Consider the following 14,610-nt stretch of genomic DNA (forward strand, 5'->3'; position numbering starts at 1 on the left):
CTCTAGTACCGTTTCCCTTTAGCAGAGTTATTTTTCCTGGCAGGCTGTTGATTAAAAGCCTTGGTAATCCCATTACTAAAGGTAAAAGGTTTCTTAAAATAACACTACTTTAATCCCTGTAAATTGGTAGGGACTTAAATCCTGGTTATCTGAATGGGATTCATTAGTGAGATAGCTGATAGCACACGACAGTCAATGTAAACACGAGCCAAACTTGGTTCATAAACCGCTGTTTATCTGTAATGCCGGCTGTTAAGATTGCAACATTAACAATGTTTGCATTAGTGAAACACCATAACGTTTCTTGCGTGGTGAAGAAAACAAGCAGGAGTATCAATTCAACCTTTATTTCTGGTGTAACCATTACAGCATGCAGTTCCTCAGGCCCACTTACCAACTTTGTTAGATCTCTACTAAGTAATTCAGTTTAAATCTCACATTAATGACAAGAAAGCGCATATAGCTTAACATCATTGTCAAATCTGGCCGAAAAAAAGCCACATGATTATATTTCCTTTGGCCTCACAGTGGCACAATTTCTAGTAATATCATAAAATAACTTACAAAGCATTGTGTTGTGTGGACAGTACCTGACTGCAGATGTGTTGGGATTTCATGGTTATTTATCACCAGCATTAGAATACATTCTGTGTTATCGTTGACCCACTCATACCACTTAATGAACTAAGCCAAGAAGTCATCAACGTTTGCCCCAGTGTTTCCAAACAGCATTTCAAAAAAGTTCAATATGACACAATTCTCCACTGAAGAAAAGAAAAACTCGCCACTGCTGCGTTAATTCGTCATTACAAAAAATTCCACAGCCGCTTGCATAAAAGTGTTTTGCATGGCCAGTTTTACAAACAATAAAAACAGTGCTATTAGAAACAGAAAATCCACAACACTATGCTATTTAATGTATAAGTGAGTCCACAATCAGCACCATTTGTTATTCTCTACCAAAAAAAACCTCCAAAAACAATCCACTCTTTTGGAAGCCTAACTAGCTCTACAACCAATGCCTTTCAAATACTTAAAATGAGAAGCTGCCCGTTTAAAAACTACTAAAGAACGCTCATCGCCCAATGTTTGATCTCTGCAGCTACTTCAAGTAACAGTTATTACTGAGCCAGTGACCATGTAGTGCCATCAGTTGTTCTGAAAATGTGCAATGCAACCTTAAAAATGGGGGGAATCACACAAATGCAACGATGCCATCTAGTATGCAATAGTGTTGCAACTTTAAAACATCGATAAAGAAGGCATTTCTTTTTTCCGTTTTGGTTTGAATAAAGGCTCACTCCTCTCGTTAGGCAACGAACTCAACTGCTACATATCAAAATAAAAAGGTGTTATTACTACTGTGCTGATACACACACGAAAACATAATGCTTAAACCTCAGGAACCTTTAAACCCAGTGTTAACCAAAGTCGTAATTAATACTGAAAAGTTGGGAGATGGGGAGAAACACATTGTGAGGTAGAAAACGGCACCAAGCTGAGACACACAGCTGTGAAATAGTGACAGGGGACAAAACGTATGCTGGGAGGTGGCAGTGGGAAGCAAGTTAAAGGTGATCCAAAGTGAACTTCTACACCTCGCCAAAGTTGGTGTGGCCCGTATCCTTGGCGTGCTCCCTCGCCTCCTTCTGTCCCACGAGACCGGTCTGGCACACCATGCAGCGCAGCGCGAAGCGGTTGACGTCCGTGTACTGCCGCTTGCGCCGCGCCTCGTCCGCCAGCTCCAACGCCTGTGCCAGAATGATGTCGTCGGTCGTGGAGAAGATAGTCTGTGGTGGGACGTCCGAGCCGGGCGTCACCCTCTGCAGTGGGTCGTAGTGGATGCCATCGTAAATGAGCAAGACGCGTTTTTGGTAGCCTGCATCCTCGCCGAAGCGGTCCACGCGCACAGTCTGCGTGTCCACTACACAAATCTCGCACTGGTAGAACTTAGACAGGATAGACACCTCGATGGCGCCGCCCCACGTGTCGTCACGCCGGATCCAGGCGCAGTATTCCTCGTTGCTTTTGCCCAGCACTGCCTCCGAGTAGGCGGCTGGGTCGCTGGCCACAATCTGGGCGATGAGGCCGCGCATCTCTGGTGCGCAGGCTGGGTCGTACACACCCCCCTCCACCACATAGTTAACACTGGTAAAGAGGCAAGAGTTGTCAGCAGGAACCACACGGCGCTCCAGGACAGGGCTGGAGTCCAGGCACGGGACCTTTGTTACAGCAGCATTAGTCTGAGCTTTTGGTTTGTTCTTTTCTTCTTCTACGATAAGAGTGTCTCCTGTCAGAGAGCGTAAAAACAGCCGTGTAAATATCCGACCTCACAATGTTTCAATTCATAATTATTTTTAAAAATATAAACATGAAAGTGGAGGAGCGATTTGACACAGTAGTACAATATGGACAATACGTGTCGGTTTCCTGACAGGGATTAAGCCTAGGACTGGGTAGCATTCTAAAAAAAGATTCTCTATTGAAAGGAAAATGTAGTCCAAGCCTAATCTTAATACCTGTCTGGAAAGCCAACCCTGAAAAACAAAATACATCATGCTTTATGTTCTCAGCTCATGTTTAAGAAGTGCAATATTTCACAAAACCAAATCAATATTTTTACTCTCAAATTTAAAAAAAAATGAGCACAAACTTACATTATATTACATATGAGTATATAACAAGAGTATTATTATTATTATAATCAATTCTAAGCGATTCTAGCATTCCATAATCAATTATAACTGACCTGTTACCTTCAAAATTATGCAATGGTACATTTTTACATCACTGTTTAGAAAATATGAGGACACACACCGATCAGGCATAACATTATGACCACCTCCTTGTTTCTACGCTCATTGTCCATTTTATCAGCTCCACTTACTATATAGGTGCACTTTGTAGTTCTACAGTTACAGACTGTAGTCCATCTGTTTCTCTGCATACTTTGTTAGCCCCCTTTTACCCTGTTCTTCAGTGGTCAGGACCCCCATGGACCCTCACAGAGCAGGTACTATTTGGGTGGTGGATCATTCTCAACACTGCAGTAACACTGACGTGGTGGTGGTGTGTTAGTGTGTGTTGCGCTGGTCTGAGTGGATCAGACACAGCAGTGCTGCTGGAGTTTTTAAACACCTCAGTGTCTGGACTGAGAATAGTCCACTAATCAAAAATATCCAGACAACAGCGTCCTGTGGGCAGCGTCCTGTGACCACTGATGAAGGACTAGAGGATGACCAACACAAACTGTGCAGCAGCAGATGAGCTATCGTCTCTGACTTTACATCTACAAGGTGGACTGACAAGGTAGGAGTGTCTAATAGAGTGGACAGTGAGTGGACACAGTGGTGTTTAAAAACTCCAGCAGTTCTGCTGTGTCTGATCCACTCAGACCAGCACAACACACACTAACACACCACCACGTCAGTGTTACTGCAGTGCTGAGAATGATCCACCACCCAAATAGTACCTGCTCTGTGAGGGTCCATGGGGGTCCTGACCACTGAAGAACAGGGTAAAAGGGGGCTAACAAAGTATGCAGAGAAACAGATGGACTACAGTCTGTAACTGTAGAACTACAAAGTGCACCTATATAGTAAGTGGAGCTGATAAAATGGACAACGAGCACAGAAACATGGAGGTGGTCATAATGTTATGCCTGATCGGGTAATAAGACCAAAACTGAACTTGTTTACAGTGAATGACTAATATAGTTTCCTTATTACATTCCAAGTACAAAACTGATGCCACAGAAGCGGAAACCCATATTCCATAATCCATTTATGGTGCAGGGCTGGATAACTGAATCATCTCCACTGATTACTGCCACTATTCATTCCTTATTAACACAATGTGTAAAAACAACCGAGCTTCCTCCTGCGTCTTTTTCATGTATTATAATGACAAAGATGAGTCTTCCGCCAAGACGAAAACCTCACCTGATTTTATAGGGTAGTCCTTGAGATGGGCACCTCCGTTACGGAGATCCAAACTGGAGGGAGGGTAGCCCACCATGATCTTCTGCACGTCGCATGGTATACCGGTCAGTTCCTCTACCTTGTCTTTCAGCTCTTGAACGCAGGACTGGTGCGTGAGGCCTTGCATCAGATGGGTCCCATTCTTGGCCTTGCACCGCAACCGCAGCATCCTGAGTGCCTTCAGTTCTGCTGCAGAAGAAACATTAAGTCTCAAGCATGTATTATTTTTGCAGGATCATTTTGCATGACACCAGCCTGGGCTTGTCCATGTTCACCACTGGCTTCACAGTCAGATTCCCAAGCAAATGAAAACCCAACACAGGAACGATTTAGACAAACTGCTGACGCCAGTGTTTATCTAAACAAAAGTACTGCTGTCACTGTCACTGTCCACTGGCAGTCAATAATGTGGTCCCCTAAGCGAGGTAACCGTGTAGCAGCTGCTCTAACAGGTTGGAAAACAATGAAATGTGGATCAGAAGCACCATCAAAAAACTGTGAGCTGCCTTTTGGTTTAATCCCATCACTGCTAGTGGGAAAGCTGTGTGATGTTACCCAGCAAAATCAGCACATTCAGCATATAAAACACCTCAGATTAGTTCGATATAAAGCTAGCTTATGTACTGTTATTAACCCTCTACAGTTGCACTGCGATTCGCTGTTGTACGAAACGCCTTATTAGCTCGAGAAGCGAAAATATTCTAAGATTAATCGATAATAACAGAGGCGGCTAGTTAGCTTAGCTTAGCTCAGCTGCTGTTCAACGTCAGCTCAGAGTGATATCTAGCACTAAACGTGGACTTTCCGTCCCAGTTCACAATGGAAAATTATCCCCAGTAGTTCCGTATATTTGCATCTTCGTGTCTGCTTTTATTTTCGGCTTATTTTACTAAATACTGTAACGGTTTCTTACCTCCGAGCGCCTTTCAACAACACCACACTGACCGACAAGTGACATGCGTAATACGTCACGCGGTGTGCACAAAACAGTGATGACGCGAAGCGCGGCCGCGTTCACGTCATGCGTTTTGTAGAATATGTTATCATTTTATTTATTTACGCGTAGAACCCTTTCATGGAACAACTCTGAAATGAATGTTAGGAACAAGTCCTTGTTCTTTTCTACGGAGCCCCTGAGTACGGAGCCCCTAAGGGGCCGTGGTTAAGTTAATGACAATGCGTTCCCTCGCAATTGTTTTGCGTTCCCTCGCAAAATGTATGCTCGTCAGACAGCATGCAAACGTAGGACCAGAGGTGCCCAACAACACTGCCTACATTAGAGCTTTGTTTTTAGCATAGCTGCTGTTAAAAGCTGTTTTTCCCAGAGTTTATTAATTATTATTTAATGCTGAGTTTATTCAGCTGTTGTTCTCTGCAGTCTCTGTAAATGTAGCTTTCACTGTACGAGGAAACTCGACCTCAGTCCCAGTTTGAGTCACTAACAGCAGAATCATGTTTGATATTGAGAAGCGACACTACGTCTTTATATTTCAATCCAAGATCAACGTAAAATACAATGAGCTGCTTCGTGTCTGAGCTTAAACAAAGCACAGCTTTTGCAAGTGAATGCAAACCATTGCATCGTAATGAAAAACGTGCAAGGTAATGCATTTTATTTGCAAGGAAACGCAAAACATTTGCGAGGGAACGCGAAACATTTGCGAGGAAACGCATTTTATTTGCGAGGGAATGCAATGTCATTAACTTTTTTTTTTTTACCGCGGCCCCTTACGGGCTCCCTACTTTTCCAAATGGTTTCAAAGAAATATTAATAATATTCTTTCTTTATTTGACAGTTCTGGAAATGTGCTCTCTTATGATCAGTTCATGGCTACACATGACCTCCCAGCCCCCTTTAAGGAATATAACGCCCTGATTAGAGCTGTTCCTGAGGGCCTCATTCATCCTGTAAAAAGCCATTTAAGTTTTAGTAATAATGAAATCATGCTACCCTCATTGTTTTTGGGTGGTATAAATATACTTGAAAAAAGTATATTTAAGAATAGTGGGCAAACATCTACAAGATTAACCTACAAGTCCAATCGCTTGGACTGTTTGTTAGGAAGTGTTTGTCACTCTAATTACACCATTCACTTTTGGTTCTTAGCGCCTAGTGCACTACTGGGGTCGATTTGAGTCCCAGAAAATCATTGTAAGGACTTTTGCTTGTAATAATAAAACAGACATTGGGAGTATCTGCCATCCTTCCAATAAGGAAGTAGATAGAAGATCATTGCAGCTGATCATCACACATCCCTCTGCATCTGTATTGTTATTTATTCCCTGTACATTTGGTTTATATTTTGTATATAATTTATAGTATTGATGCCCCCCCCCTGTGGTGGTGTCTTTGTTTATATTTGTATTATTTGTTTACTATTTGTACTTTGTACCGTCTGTTTATGTGTACACCAATTTCACCAAGACAAATTCCTTGTATGTGTAAATGTACTCAGCCAGTAAACGGGTTCTGATTAGTTAATTGTTAGTACTGTATCTCCTTTTTTTGTCTGGCACAGATTTGGCTTTTTTCAGAATAATGACTTATTTTCTCAAAATGTTTACTAATGCCAAAATAATTAATTTTCTGGAGAATTCTGATGTTTTTATAATGACTGTTTTTATTTATGTGGCCTCTTTAATCAAAAACTGAACTTGAGTTGAAGCTCTGATATCGAAATAAAATGAGTTCCTGAGATTTTAGGATAAATTATCCAGATTTTGCAGTTAGCAATCTACAGTACAGTGCAGTATAGTGTGTTTTAGCCACAGCGTTCCCCGTGTTTTTCTGTACTTTCTCCGCCCGGTCGCTGAGCGGCGCTGCATTAATAAACGCCATTCTTTTTCGTTTCCGCCATCACTGTTTCTCCAACGTGAGGACTCCGTTGCCGCGGCAGATAATAATCCCGTTTATTTCAGAAGAACAGCAGCAAAACGACCCGCCGATCCTGCGGAGATGGCGTACAGGGGGCAAGGGCAGAAGGTGCAGAAGGTGATGGTGCAGCCCATCGTATCCTTTAACGCCGGGCAGGCTCTGTTACCACGACGGTCTCCCTCCATTCATTTAGCTTAGCGCTGGCTAACTGCGTCTGCCTCTCTACCTCCTACCTCTGACTCTCTAACTCCTGCCTCTGACTCTCTAACTCCTGTCTCTGATTCTTTAGGTTAACTCCTGCCTCTGACTCTCTAACTCCTGCCTCTGACTCTCTAACTCCTGTTTCTGATTCTCTAGGTTAACTCCTGCTTCTGACTCTCTAACTCCTGCCTCTGACTCTCTAACTCCTGTTTTTAACTCGCTAACTCCTGTTTTTGACTCTCTAACTCCTGTCTCTGATTCTTTAGGTTAACTCCTGCCTCTGACTCTCTAACTCCTGCCTCTGACTCTCTAACTCCTGTCTCTGACTCTCTAACTCCTGTCTCTGACTCTCTAACTCCTGTCTCTGACTCTCTAACTCCTGTCTCTGACTCTCTAACTCCTGTCTCTGACTCTCTAGGTTAACTCCTGCTTCTGACTCTCTAACTCCTGTCTCTGATTCTCTAGGTTAACTCCTGCTTCTGACTCTCTAACTCTTGTCTCTGACTCTCTAACTCCTGTCTCTGATTCTCTAGGTTAACTCCTGCTTCTGACTCTCTAACTCCTGTCTCTGACTCTCTAACTCCTGTCTCTGATTCTCTAGGTTAACTCCTGCTTCTGACTCTCTAACTCCTGTCTCTGACTCTCTAACTCCTGTCTCTGATTCTCTAGGTTAACTCCTGCTTCTGACTCTCTAACTCCTGTCTCTGACTCTCTAACTCCTGTCTCTGACTCTCTAACTCCTGTCTCTGATTCTCTAGGTTAACTCCTGCTTCTGACTCTCTAACTCCTGTTTCTGACTCTCTAACTCCTGCCTCTGACTCTCTAACTCCTGCCTCTGACTCTCTAACTCCTGCCTCTGACTCTCTAACTCCTGTCTCTGATTCTCTAGGTTAACTCCTGCCTCTGACTCTCTAACTCCTGCCTCTGACTCTCTAACTCCTGCCTCTGACTCTCTAACCCCGGTTTACTCACTATAATCTACACGTCTAATTTGTTGTTAAAGACATGATTATTTACTGTAGTATTTAAAATGCTGAAGTATTAATACTCCACTGCTTTAACAACGCGCTGTAGCATTAGCTGCAGTCCCAAAGTGCAGAGGACCGTCTTTACGTTCGAGTTTTGATCAGTGAGTAAAAACGTGTAGCATCAGATACCGTTACAGTTATTTATGTATATAACAGCCTAACGAACCTTATTTTAGAAATGTGTCGATATGGGAATTACAGGACGATGTCGATATCCGATATGTTTCATGTAAATACACGCAGCCTTACAAAATGTGTAATTATAATATTAATATTTATTTTTCTATAAATGAAGTAAAATGAGTGAAAAGCAGGCATTTTAACACAGTAGCCCAGCATCACTTCTTCAGTGTTCCATAGTAATTTGCAATTAATAATCTGTCAACAGTTAGTTTGAATTGGGGGTCGTATCTAAGGATCTGTCCGATGACAGTAATTTTTAAACCATTATCTGATTCCGATGTAATGTACCCATACTTTCTTGTACCAGTGCCAGCAGTGTAGGTTTCAGATCCTCATTGCTTGCACTGACTTTAGACTTTCTAGAAACCAAAGCTGTGTATGTAAAATGTACAGCAACCCCCAGTCAGGCAAACTAGCTAGTAAGATCTTTTTTGGCAGTAGCGTAGCTAAAACGTGATACCATCATCCATGCTCATTGTTTTTATCCTTGACCTCATCCTACAGAATCTTATTTTCAGGTATCTGCAGAATGTAAGTACAGCTTTTTATTTGCTGGTTTAATAATTCATGTTAGGTTTTTTTGTGTCATGTTTGAGGTTACATAACGTTTGGCTCTGATTTACAGTTAATCCCAGATTTGTAGTTGTATATGGTTCAGTTGCTTTTGTGAAAAAGCTGAGATGCCTTTCAGGGCTGGAATATTTCTTGTGTAAACCAGTTTTCAGGAGATGCCACCAATGTAGCATCTTCCAATGAAGTTAACCAATGAAGTTAACAGTCATTAGTGTTTCCAAAGTCTTCAGTTTCTTATCAGATTGTTAATTTCTCTTTGTAAACGTGTCATATGGAAAAATAATATAGTCTCTTATGTGTTTTATTTTGCATGGCGTATCAGAACTGCAGTATGGTAGATATTGGTGAATATTCATGGTTCTCAGTTTGTGCCCTCGTTAGTAATCTTTTTCCTCTCTCCGCAGCGCTCCCGTATCCAGGTCTGGCTTTATGAACAGGTCAACATGCGGATAGAAGGCTGCATTATTGTGAGTGATGCTACATTAATATCACCAGTCAAAAACACTTTGTCATCGTCAGATGAAGGTTCACACAATTCTTGGATTGCAAATGATTCTCTAATGGGGCCTGTTTGACAGAACATGTTCACTATAAACTAAAGTCACATACACTGGAAGACTTTTGAAAGACTAAAATCTGGCGCCCTCTTACACGTAAAGACAATGTCCCAGATTTTAGTCACAGACTATGATTTTGCAAAGACTGGGAATCTTGCAGTGTCACTGTTTCCAAGACTGCAACTAGATCTTTCAGATTATTTCCCATCTTGCGCCTCATGGGAATTTACAAACAGATAAACCCTTTTCCTTCTCCTCTCTGTAGTCGTACAGATGGGAAGACACTTTGACTGGGCGTGTAAAGATCTGGGACTCAGCTCAGTTCACTGTAGAACTGCATATTCTGGCAGATCATCACTCAGTATTTTTATAATTAACCTGTAAAATGTGCAGTTTTTTGACATTAAGATTCACACATCAACAAAACATGCAGTGATTCAGCAAAATTGTAATTCCCCATTAACAAGTCATGAAGGATATAAACCAGATACAAGCACTTTGCCATGGGTAGCCACGTTTACATGCAGCCTGATAATCCGTTAATAATCCGACTAATAGCTCAATCGGAATAGAATGCGTCCATATAAACACCTCAATCGGAATAGTCTAGTCTGATTGAGGCCATTCGGAGTACAGTTTCTATCCGACTGAACGAGGTGGGTAATCCTGTAAATAATCCGTTAAATAGAAGAATGATATCCATGTAAACGCCTGTATCTGATTACATTCCCTATCAGAAAGTTTAAGTCCGTTCTGATCATGTTCGTCACGTCATAGTGAAAGTTTATACCGTTCAACATGGCGGAGCAGAAACTGGTCTGCAGAGGAGACGAAGTTTATGCTCTGATCTTTAAAAGACGGCGGTGGGACGGACGTCCAGCTTATGTGTCTCAGAACACGACGTCTTCCTCTCGGCCTTCTTTAATAAGGACATGTGAAGGACGTTTTCCTGAGTCTGACATCATTTTAAAGTAATTAGAAACACAAGCGCTGCTCACTGCTGCTCATCTCACTCTGACTGGACTCACAAGATGCTGGTATTCATGGTAACGTCTACACTAAGTGGTTCTTTATGCATTTTGGATCTGAGTACTTGTAGTGAGCAAGTAAACTGAGATTTTCATCAGATTGTTGAGTAGAGTGAGAATATAAACACCTCAGTCTGAATCTATAATCAGAATGTATTTAGTCAGATTGGCAAAAATCTTTATATAAACACAGACAGTGATGTCCCTCTGCTTCACATGGGCTATTTGGAGGAACTAAATAGCAAGTGGAGCTTATTTGCACCCTCTAGTGTTCACATTCAATTTAACACCTCTACACTTTGCCACTACAGAAGCTTGTATTGTTTCTTTGAAAAGCAAAACAACTGGAAATACCCAAGCTTGGTAACACAACTAGGGAAGCAAGATAACACTGGAAACAGTCTGATACCTTGGAACAATATTGGGATCAGTTTAATGCCAGGACTTTGGATGCTTGGAGCTTCTGTTCTTTTATTTGTGTCGAAGAGGACGAACAGACACTGTGCAGTGTGCTTAATCAGTTTAAGTGATATTCTCCTCTTGTAATTAAGCGGATATATTGTCGTTGTTGTTTATAAAGGATACAGATGAATACAGATGTGGCTCTGTGAGTCTGTTCTTATGTCTTAATGCATTTGCTTCAGCTGTTTTATTTATTGTTGCCCTTGCCTGTAGGGTTTTGACGAGTACATGAACTTGGTTCTGGATGATGCAGAGGAAGTCCACATGAAGACGAAGAACAGAAAGCCCCTGGGTAAGGAATGTCATAAGACTTGTGCCATGTTATGTTTTAAATCTGTAAGTTTTTCCTTGCTAAATATCTCAAAGGTATGCTACGTGTCCAAAGGTTTGTAGACACTTGCTTATGCAGCATCAAGAATATTAAAAGATTGACAGTCTCTATTGTTCTGGAATGACTTTACAGTAGCGGTCAGACTGCCAGCATTTGATTGCGTTGAGCCACAAGAGCATTAGTGAGCGATTTTAACAAAAAAAATAAAATAAATAAAAAATGCTGTCCAGAATTTTGATTTAGGAGCGCCTGTGCGCTGAAAATCTGCCGCTTCATTATGCTTGACAACATTTTTTTAATGATGCACCTCTGGCCTACTGTATTTGCAGGGCATGATGAGGTAGTTAGCCCATTGGGTTGTTGCACATCACAAGAAGCCCAACTAACCTGCTGAATAACTGACCTGCCCAACTGTCTAGTCTCACAGTTTAGTTCAAATCTGCTGGTTTACCATAAGACTCACATTTTCATGCTTTTGCTGTGGTCTCACTGTAGTGAATATAAATCCCATAGGTTAAAAAGTGTGGTCCCCTTGCTGTGTGTGCTGCACAGTTGTATCTTAGAAATAGCCGAGACTGTGTGCAGCTACACGTTTGCAGTGCACTGACCAGCATTATTACCCAATATTAAAAGATCATGTTAAAGCCAAGGGTGTTTTTCATGTGCTGGCATTTAATCAGACTAACAAAACCAGCAGTTAAATGCCCCTTACATACAACAGATTATACAAAAACCTCCCAAATGGAGTGTTTGATTTGATTGCACTGATGTTAAAACTAGGGGAAAAAAGTTTTGTAGAGTTTGTAGGCATGCTGTAAAAATTGCAGAGTCAGGGGTGTTTTGCTTTGCAGTGGAAAGCAGCCTGCACGCTCGCACAACTACTGATTCAGGCGCTTTTCAGGAAGTCAGATCAGCTGGTTCAGCTCACCAATAAGAGCCGACTGACTCTTTGAGCTTCAAAATGGCTCCTCATTCAGAATCATTGTCAATTTTTTGAAATTTCAAAATTAGGTAAGTTAGCAAGTCTAAATGTTAATTTATTAAGACATTAACAACTCCAGCAAACAGGTTTGCGTGCCAAACATATAAGATCTGGTAAAATTAGAAAAACACAGGAACAAGGAGCTGCAAGAAAAGAACATAATACATACTGAAAGACAGAAATCATAGTTTCTAATGTTGTTCCTGAAATCATTAAGAGCTTGGATGATGTACAACAAATCTGATCGCTGAATTAAACCTCCTCTCCGGCAATAAAAAGGAAATGATGGCCTTATGCTCATGTGCAGCTGCTCCAGAGCATCAAAGTCAGTATGCAGTGCTTTTTAATGGAGATTATACAAGCTGTGTGTGCAGTTAAACACCTGTGTCAGCAGTGGGTCGCTGAGTTTACTCAACAGTCAAGTCAAATAGTTAAGTCAAAGTTTATTTATGTAGCGCTTTTTACAACAGGTGTTGTCACAAAGCAGCTTAACAGAAAAATCCAGGTCTGAGCCCCCAGTAGAGTCGCCAATGTAGTCGGAGTATCTGGATATACAGTGACATTATGTACACTGAAACCTTTTTCTTGTTTGTTTTCCAACAGGGAGGATCATGTTGAAGGGAGACAACATCACACTGCTACAGAGTGTGTCAAATTAACCGTTTGGATTTGGTGGAATAACGCAATGTTGTTTGATATGTTTTCATGGATGTTTCATTTTCTTGGATTTCTTTGTCAGTTTTTGACCTAAACAGTGCTGATCCTGAGTGATGTTTTTCTACTCAAATGAAATTAAAGTTTCTTTACTTCTGACTCAGGGTTGTCATCACATTTGTCCGCACATGAGAAAATTTTCTTTTCGTGTACAAAATATTATCCTATCGATTTTGAGTAGTATAGTAGGGGTTTGAAAGCTGTCTAACTGGTCTATTTTGCTCATTTTGGGGGCTACATAGAAAAGGATATGGCACAAAGTAATGATTCCATGCTGAAAAAACAGAAAATCCATCCGCATCCACAAGGCATGTGCAAAATAAATCCCAGAGCAAAGACATTCCTGTGCCCACCGTCTTAAGAGAAGTATAAAAAGCCTTTATTAATACAAGGCAATATATATAAAAATGTGCCGACGCATTGCGGCCATCTCAGGCATTTATCAGGACACAAAAAATGGCACATCAATAGAAACCATCTGAGAACACCCACATACAGCGATCAGGCATAACATTATGACCACCTCCTTGTTTCTATGCTCATTGTCCATTTTATCAGCTCCACTTACTATATAGGTGCACTTTGTAGTTCTACAGTTACAGACTGTAGTCCATCTGTTTCTCTGCATACTTTGTTAGCCCCCTTTTACCCTGTTCTTCAGTGGTCAGGACCCCCATGGACCCTCACAGAGCAGGTACTATTTGGGTGGTGGATCATTCTCAGCACTGCAGTAACACTGATGTGGTGGTGATGTGTTAGTGTGTGTTGTGCTGGTCTGAGTGGATCAGACTCAGCAGTGCTGCTGGAGTTTTAGACACCTCAGTGTCACTGCTGGACTGAGAATAGTCCACCAACCAAAAATATCCAGCCAACAGTGTCCTGTGGGCAGCGTCCTGTGACCACTGATGAAGGACTAGAGGATGATTAGCTCATACTGTACTGCAAGAGATGAGCAATCATCTCTGCCTTTACATCTACAGGGTGGACAACAACGCTGGTGCATCTGATAGAGTGGACAGTGTTTAAAAACTCCAGCAGCACTGCTGTGTCTGATCCACTCGTACCAGCACAACACACACTAACACACCACCACCACGTCAGTGTTACTGCAGTGCTGAGAATGACCCACCGCCCAAGTAGTACCTGCTCTGTGAGGGTCCATGAGGGTCCTGATGACTGAAGAACAGGGTAAAAGCAAGCAAGCAAAGTTTATTTATATAGCACTTTTTACCACAGGTGTTGTCACAAAGCAGCTTTACAAAGAAATCAGCATTACAGAAAGAAATCCGGGTCTGAGCCCCCATGAGCGTCGCCAGTGGCGACAGTGGCATGGAAAAACTCCCTAAGAGAAACAGAAAGGAACCTTGAGAGGAACCAAGACTCAGAAGTGGAACCCATCCTCCTCTGGTCGACACCGGATAGTAAACATTGTTAGTACAAAAACAGGGAAAACAGGTGGAGCAAATGATTAATTTGATTAGTTTATGCAGCAGCAGCATCAGTGGGGTCGGGTTGTGAGGGTGAGGTTTGCACGGCGTTGTACAGCATGAAGCTCAAGGGTGGTCAAGCCGGTCCAGAGGGCTGGCGAGCAGTGGCACCTGATCAAGGCAGAAGAGGCATCAGCATCAGACGCACAGGATGGACAGCTGTTCTACTCGGCAAAGAAAAGAAAGAAAGGAAAAACACAGAGAGTCAG

The 14,610-nt window shown here is 41.9% G+C and overlaps 2 protein-coding genes across 3 annotated transcripts; one reads left to right on the forward strand and one right to left on the reverse strand.

Annotated features, from left to right (window-relative positions):
• Positions 1–330: 330 nt before the first annotated feature.
• yod1 (YOD1 deubiquitinase) lies at positions 331–4,971 on the reverse strand. Of its 2 annotated transcripts, none has more exons than XM_036560015.1 (3): positions 4,894–4,971; positions 3,942–4,169; positions 331–2,290 (listed from the first exon to the last, which is right to left on the reverse strand). In XM_036560015.1, exons 2-3 carry the CDS (start codon positions 4,147–4,149, stop codon positions 1,593–1,595), a joined length of 906 nt encoding a protein of 301 aa, XP_036415908.1. In that variant the 5' UTR covers positions 4,150–4,169; positions 4,894–4,971; the 3' UTR covers positions 331–1,592. The 2 variants fall into 2 exon arrangements, with proteins under 2 accessions (XP_036415908.1, XP_036415909.1); XM_036560016.1 differs by having other exon boundaries at positions 3,942–4,166; positions 4,894–4,953.
• A 1,841-nt stretch (positions 4,972–6,812) lies between these two features.
• snrpe (small nuclear ribonucleoprotein polypeptide E) lies at positions 6,813–13,013 on the forward strand. Its single transcript, XM_036560166.1, has 5 exons — positions 6,813–6,990; positions 8,772–8,798; positions 9,245–9,307; positions 11,101–11,179; positions 12,804–13,013. Exons 1-5 carry the CDS (start codon positions 6,937–6,939, stop codon positions 12,857–12,859), a joined length of 279 nt encoding a protein of 92 aa, XP_036416059.1. The 5' UTR covers positions 6,813–6,936; the 3' UTR covers positions 12,860–13,013.
• Positions 13,014–14,610: the final 1,597 nt, after the last annotated feature.

Source organism: Colossoma macropomum, unplaced genomic scaffold (assembly GCF_904425465.1).
Source record: "Colossoma macropomum unplaced genomic scaffold, Colossoma_macropomum, whole genome shotgun sequence".
NCBI lineage: Eukaryota > Metazoa > Chordata > Actinopteri > Characiformes > Serrasalmidae > Colossoma > Colossoma macropomum.